The sequence below is a fragment of the Otolemur garnettii genome, unplaced genomic scaffold (genome assembly GCF_000181295.1).
Source record: "Otolemur garnettii isolate 467f Iridium unplaced genomic scaffold, OtoGar3 scaffold00025, whole genome shotgun sequence".
Lineage (NCBI taxonomy): Eukaryota > Metazoa > Chordata > Mammalia > Primates > Galagidae > Otolemur > Otolemur garnettii.
In genome coordinates, this window is record NW_003852420.1 from 21,309,660 (window position 1) to 21,317,461 (window position 7,802).

General features: G+C 37.7%; 1 protein-coding gene across 1 annotated transcript in view; it reads right to left on the minus strand.

Annotated features, from left to right (window-relative positions):
* ZMYM4 (zinc finger MYM-type containing 4) overlaps positions 1 to 7,802 on the minus strand; it is a 168,719-nt gene that overhangs the window by 12,559 nt on the left and 148,358 nt on the right. Inside the window, exon 23 of the mRNA XM_023512266.1 lies at positions 5,501 to 5,652. Within this exon, the coding sequence (XP_023368034.1) occupies positions 5,501 to 5,652 (152 nt within the window). The remainder of the gene's footprint in view (positions 1 to 5,500; positions 5,653 to 7,802) is intronic.

Sequence of the window (7,802 nt, forward strand, 5' to 3'; positions counted from 1 at the left end):
CGGGCGCCTGTGGTCCCAGCTACTTGGGAGGCTGAGGCAGGAGACTTGCTTGAGCCCAGGAGTTGGAGGTTGCTGTGAGCTGTGAAGCCATGGCACTCTACCCAGGGGGATAGCTTGAGGCTCTGTCTCAAAAATAAATAAATAAATAAATAAAAATAAAATTCCTGGCATGAAAGAAAGTTTATTTTTATTTTTTTGAGACAGCACTTTGTCACCCTGGGTAGAGTGCCATGGAATCACAGCTCACAGCAACATCAAACTCTTGGGAAAGTTTATTTTCTGTCAAGATTGCTAAAGGGTTCAAAATATTTACTGCCTATAATGATCATCTGACAATTATTTGTTAACTTAAACCTCTTTTTAATACTATTATTATATAGTTATTTACTAATATAAACAACAAGGGTGACTACACTAGAAAAACTTAGACTTACAATTTAGTTCATAAATTTGAGTATATTTCATAGATAACAGAGTATCTGGCATGTAAAGTACTCAAATGTTATTAAAATCATTGCAATGACCATGCATGTTTTAAATATATTCAAGCTATTAGTATACTAATAACCAGCACAACATCACATCTTAATCCTTGGCATCTGTATTGATAAAATTTTAATCTGTACAAAATTTAAGAGTACAGGTTTGAAATTTCACCTTTAAGCAAGATACCTGCATAGTTCATAGTAAGTGCTCAATAAATTTTTGTCGAAAGAAGCTAAAAAACAATTTCTTTTTTCTTTTTTTTTTTTGAGACAGAGTCTCACTTTGTTGTCCTTGGTAGAGTGCTATGGCGTCACACCTCGCAGCAACCTCAAACTCTTGGGCTTAAGTGATTCTCTTACCTCAGCCTCTTAAGTAGCCCAGACTACAGGTGTCCACCATAACACCCAGCTATTTTTTGTTGTAGTTGTCATTGTTGTTTAGCTGGCCTGGGCTGGGTCTGAACCTGCCAGCCTCAGTATATGTGGCTGGCATCGTAACCACTGTGCTATGGGAGCCGAGTCAACTTCTCATTTTTTAATTTAATAAGTAACTCTGGATCGAAATATCAGAAATTAAAACAAAGGTGCTATTTCACTTCCCTGGGGAAATGAATGCTGCTTGCATATTTCACTACCATCAGAAGTACTGTTCATCAGATCTGGCATCATGTATAGAAAATGAATTTTCAGGTGGATTAAGGCATCTAAAAACACAAGTATTTTAGAAATTTATAAAAATTTAAATTCTTATACTCAAGTAGGAAGACCATACTAGCAACACAGAAAACCCTGGAACTATACAGAAAACTCCTTTTTCTTTTTTAGTTTATTTTTTGGAGACAGAGTCCCACTTTGTCACCCTTGGTAGAGTGCTCACAGCCACCTCCAACTCTTGGCCTCAAGCAATCCTCTTGCCTCAGCCTCCCAAGTACTTGGGATTACAGGCACGTGCCACCATGCTCAGCTAATTTTTCTATTTTTAGTAGAGACGGGGTCTTGTTTTTGCTCAGGCTGGTCTTGAACCCCTGAGCTCAGGGAATCCACCTGCCTCAGCCTCCCAGACTGCTAGGATTACAGCCATGAGCCACCATGCCTGGCCTTAAAGAAAAATTCTAAATGGCAAAGTGCAACATAAAAACTAAAAGACAGAGAAAACTAGAACATTTTCTTCTGAACATCCATATTAGAATATTCCCAATGTGGCTGCCCCTGTGGCTCAAAAGGGTAGGGCACCAGCCCCATATGCCAGAGGTGGTGGGTTCAAACCCAGCCCCAGCCAAAAAACTGCAAAAATAAAAAATAAAATAAATTAAAAAAAAAGAATATTCCCAATGTAAAAATGTGATCCTACAGATAGAAATGAAAAAATCCAGGCTTGGTGCCTGTAGCTCAGTAGCTAGGGCACCAGCCACATATACTGGAGCTAGTGGGTTCAAACCCAGCTCGGGCCTGCCAAACAACAATGACAACTACAACCAAAAAATAGCCAAGTGTTGTGGTGGGCGCCTGTAGTCCTGGCTACTTGGGAGGCTGAAGCAAAAGAATCGTTAAAGCCGAAGAGTTTGAGATTGCGGTGAGCTCTGACACAACAGCACTCTACCAAGGACAACATAGTGAGACTGTCTCAAAAAAAAAAAAATCCAAATGACTAACAAAAGACATTTAACTTTACAAAAATTGAAAGAATACAAAATGAAGCCATGAAATGGTTATTTTACCCATTAAAATAACATAAATTGGCTCGGCGCCTATAGCTCAACCGGCTAAGGCGCCAGCCACGTACACCTAAGGTGGCGGGTTCGAATCCCCAGCCTGGACCCGCCAAACAACAATGACGGCTGCAACCAAAAAAAAAAATAGCCGGGCGTTGTGGCGGGCGCCTGTGGTCCCAGCTACTTGGGAGGCAGAGGCAGGAGACTCGCTTGAGCCCAGGAGTTGGAGTTTGCTGTGAGCTGTGATGCCATGGCACTCTACCCAGGGGGACAGCTTGAGGCTCCGTCTCAAAAAAAAAAAAAAAACCAAAACATAAATTAAAAAAAGGAGTGTGTGAAAGAGGATTCAAGAAAGGTATACTTGCACACACTTTTGGAAAGACTGGAAATCATTACGACCATTCTGGAGAGTAACCTGAAAATAATCTTAATATTGAAAAAAAAAATGCTTTCCTCTGGTAAAATACAGTACACAACAAACTATATACTGAAGCATTGTATTTTTTTTATTTTTGAGACAGAGTCTAAAGTTGTCGCCCTGGGTAGAGTACAGTGGTGTCACAGCTCACAGCAACCTCAAACTCTTGGGCTTAAGCGATTCTCTTGCCTCAGCCTCCCTAGTAGCTGGGACCACAGGCGCCTGCAACAATACTGGCTATTGTTTTTTTCTTTGGTCGTAGTTGTCATTGTTGTTTGGCAGGCCCAGGCTGGATTCGAACCCACCAGCTTCAGTGTATGTGGCTGGTGCCCTAGCTGCTTGAGCTTCATGCGCCGAGCCTAAAGCATTGTTTTTAATAGCAAAGATACAGAGAAAACTCTTGTACACCGTTAGTGGGAATGTAAATTACTATAGCCTTTATGGATATATAATAATATACTAAAAATACCATATGATCCAGTAATCTCAATTCTATGTATTTATCCCAAATATGTGAAATGCACTTGTCATAAAAGATGTCTGCACTTCCATGTTCATTATACTCCTATTCAAATAGCAGAGTTATAGAATCAACTTAACAACTTGTCAACAAAGTTGTCATCTGCTTGACAACAAACAGATGAATGGATAAAGAAAATGTATAAATATACAATGGAATACTATTCAGCCTTTAAAAAGGAGGAGAGTCTTGTCATTTGCAACAACACAGATGGAAACGGAGAACATTATGCTAAGTGAAATAAGCCAGGCAAATACTGCACGTCTGCACTAATGTGTGGAATCTAAAACAAACTCACAGACACAGAGAGCAGAATGGTGGTTACCGGAAGCTGGGTGGCGATGGGAGTTGGGGTCTGTCTGTGTATGTGCTGGGGAGATGATGATCAAAGGGTACAAAGTCTCAGAAGGAGTAAGTGTGTTTTTCCTGAGATCTATGGCACAGCATGGTGAACACAGTTAATAATAGTGTATTGTACATTTCAAAATTGCTAAAAGTAAATCTCAAATATTCTCACCACAAAAAGCATTTTGAGGTGATAAATATATTAGCTTGCTTTAACTATTCAAAATTGTATTCATAACTCATAACTTCACTTTGTACCCCCAAAACATCTGTAATTTTTCAACTAATAAAATTAAGAGTATTAGTTTTTAAATATTTATTACATTTAAATATAAAATGGGCAACTGTATGTTAACTACCAAGAATATATATTCGTATAGTGAACTAGAAGGTGCTGTTCGTACAAGAGAAGTAAATTAAGTCTAATGAAGAAATCCTGACTTAACTGTAATCCATTAAATTTAATTAAACATAATCCTGGGTGGAAGGGGAGAGCAATGGTAAGCAAAGAGAGAAAAACAACCTAAATATCTTAAAGAGAGATAACCAGTATATTCATAAAGTCTACAGTATTACACACATTTTTAAAGGAAGGAGTTTGAGTTACATTGACATGGAGGAATATCTCCATTGAGCAAAGCAAACTGCAGAAAAATGTATCTGGTGCAAAGAAATGCCTAAATACAATATGTACACATAATGCCCACTATACAAATGGAAGAAACTTGACAAAAAGAGAAAACAAGAAAATCAGTAACTTACAGAGTTCTACCACTCAGAGGTAACCACTGTAAACATTTTATGTTTCGTTTTATTTAGTATCATTTATACTCTTATTTTGTTTATTAATGCCTTAAATATTAAGATTTTTATGTTACTAGAAGCCACTTTGTGAACAATTTTATTGCCTACATAACATACAATTTTATGAATATATTGTAATGTCCCTGATAATCACACTTTGGTGGACACTGAAGTTATATTCAATTTTGTGGGATAGTATCTGGACTGCAGAGTATTAATTTGAAGACTTGAAAAAGCTAAATTACCACCCAAAGAATATGAAAATTTAAAAATATTCCTGAAACACTTTTAGGAAAGTATGTACTAATTACCATTAGCTATGCAGATGGACCCCCACTTCACAGAACTCTAATCAACAAGGTGTTATAATTTTTCATCTTTGCCAATGTGATAGACAAAAATGCTATTTATCTATTGTATCTATTCAATTTAAATTTTAAAAATGAAACTACATGATTTTTATATATATACACGCACATACAACATAATCATCCATGCTCTTTTGTAAATTGCTATTTATGCTCTTTGTATTTACCTACTATAAAATACACCATGTATAATTTCTATTATTAATAGTCTCAATTTAGCTTACAAAAGGGTATGCGATCAAGACATTTAAAGATTTTTTTGAGACAGGTTTTTACTCTGTTGCCCGGATAAGAGTGGAGCAGCAGCATCATAAACTCATTGCAACCTCCATCTCCTGGACTTGAGTGATCCTACTGCTTCAGTCTCCTGAGTAGCTGGTGCTACAGGTGCACACCACCACACCTGGCTAGTTTTCCTGTTTTTACAGTGACAAAGTCTTGCTATGTGGCTTGGGCTGATCAAAACTTTTATATTAGGGTCAGTGGTTCATTAAGAAGGGAGTATACTGGGCCAGGCTCACGCCCATAATCCTAGCATTCTGGGAAGCCAAGGAGGGTGAATTGCTTGAGTTTAAGAATTCAAGATCAGCCTGAGAAAGAGCAAAGATCTGTCTCTAAAAATAGTCAGGCATTGCGGCGCACACCTGTAGTCCCAGTTACTTGGGAGACTGAGGCAAGAGAATCGCTTGAGTCCAAGAGTTTGTGGTTGCTGTGATCACAGTGGGATTCTGTCTCAAAAAGAAGGCAGTATAGAAGCAATATCAAGTATATTATAATTATTCAGCTTAGTGCATATGTTCTCTCAGTAAAAATGCAATTAATTTTATAGTAACTGTTTAATTTGATACCTGTTGAATTCCAAGGCACAAGTATAAGATACTGTCTGGATCATATTTTTCACCATTTGGTCTCCGCACCTCTTGGATAAACTGGCATAAACCGAAACTTAACTCAGCAAAAGTGCAGGACAGAATATCTTCCTTGAGTTTCACAGAGCGGACTGGTAGAAAGGTAGAAAATATGTGAAACACTGATTTATAGCAAACACAGTAAATTACCTGATTAAATGAATAAACAATCAATACTACTTTGCCCCAGACATTGTGGTATCCACCAGTGGATACACAGCTTAAAAACAGACTCCGATCTCAAGGCTATTTTAGTTAAAGAAATAAAGAGAATGCAGTGCATATAGTACAACAGGTATTATGACAGAGGTTTTCTATAATAAAAACAGGCTTCTATAAAATGAAGGATAATCTAATAGAAAAGAGACAGCTTCGATTTGGAGGGTATTAACACTGGTGCTAGACCTTAAAATGAGACGAAGTGTTGAACAGGGAGACATGCAAAGAACTCCAATCTGAGGATACAAAAAAAGATATCCCAAAGTCACACCACAAAATACTAGTCTTATGTGAGAACTGGAGAAAACTGGTGGGTTTCTAAGATCTGATAAATTTGGAAAACACAAGACACTATGTTCATCCCTGAGGAATTCACAGAGCCTGATGGTACAATTAAAAGCTCTGAGAATATCTGTAAAAAGAACACTGTCTAACTTTCTTAAGCTCAGATTTATTTGAATACCAAATAATTCAAATAACATATAACATCCTCATGTCCTTGGAAATGCCAGAATACAGTATTCCATTTGCTAGGCCACAAAGGTGAAAAGGTTCAGGAGATTTAGGTGTTAACTTTCTTAAGCTCAGATTTATTTGAATACAGAATACGTCAAATAACATATAACAACATCCTCAAGTCCTTGGAATGCCAGAATATAATAATGCATTTGATAAGCCACAAAGGCAAAGACATTTAGGAGACTTAGGGGTACGGCAAAAAATGGAAGAAGGGCAGGTGGAGGCAGATTAACAATTAGCTTCATGCCCATAAATCATATTAAGATGTTGAAGACACGGAAGAAATAGATTTTTTGAGCAAGGAAGTCATCCAATTTGATTTGTAGAGGTCCTACCGCAATAATTGATCACCACTGTGAGGTTAGAAGTAAAACACCCCTTCTAGTCATTGCTTTTCTGTATTTATGCAAGATTGCACACACTTGGGCTCCTGAGTTGGTTTTGTACAAGGCAACTGGTATCACGTGAGAGCGAGGACTACGTTTGACCTTTTCATCCTAGTACCTAACACCATACCTAGTACATAATAGATACTTAGTAACTATTTTCTGGATATTAGAAATGGATAGTTTGTAGGTCAAAGCGGGCAGTTAAGAGCCTAATAAACCCCCATAAATGAAGTATATTTATATAACCCTGGAGCACACAGATTACATTTGCTCTGCAGGAACTCCATGCGTCAGTCAGCCCAGAGCAATGACTAACTGCTACAATAAGAGGAGTTACATGCACCCTAAAACTAGCAGGGCAGACTGAGGTGAGGCCAAGAGTACATACAATCAGCCAGGTATAAGAGAGAAAGTATACACTTCTAGTTGCAAACTGGCAAAAATCTAGTTATGTGAATAGAGTCATCCATACCTGTACCATCTCATATCAAAAAGATTATATAAGCATCTTACATACAACACAGTCAGTAAAAAGAAAAAAATAAATTGAAACAAAAATTTATGACAAGATTAAAAAGAGCAAAAACTAAAACTAATGTAGGTCTTAAAATGTCTATACCGTTGTTTTATTTGAAAAAAGAAAAAAAAAAAACAAAACTTTTTTTGAGACACAGCCACACTCTGTCACCCTGGGAAGAGTATCATGGTGTTGTCATAGCTCACAGCAACATTAAACTCTTGGGTTCAAGTGATCCTCATGCCTCAGCCACCCAACTAGGTGGAACTACAGGCACCTACTATAACACCCGGCTAATTTCTCTACTTTTAGTAGAGATGGGGTCCCACTTCGCTCAGACTGGTCTTAAACTCCTTAGTTGAGGCAATCCTCCCAACTCGTCCTCCCAGAGTGCCAAGACCACAGGCATGAACTACTATGCCTGGCCCTATCTGCATTGTTTATGTGATTTCCAATTTCTTGGCAGCTGAAGTAAAACCCACAAACATTGTCAGTTATACAGATCTCACTGTAGCAAAAATTCCTACAGGTTCTAAAGCAAGGCTTTTATTTTTTTCAAAAAAGAAAATCTCACATGGGGTTCCATATGGTTACTATA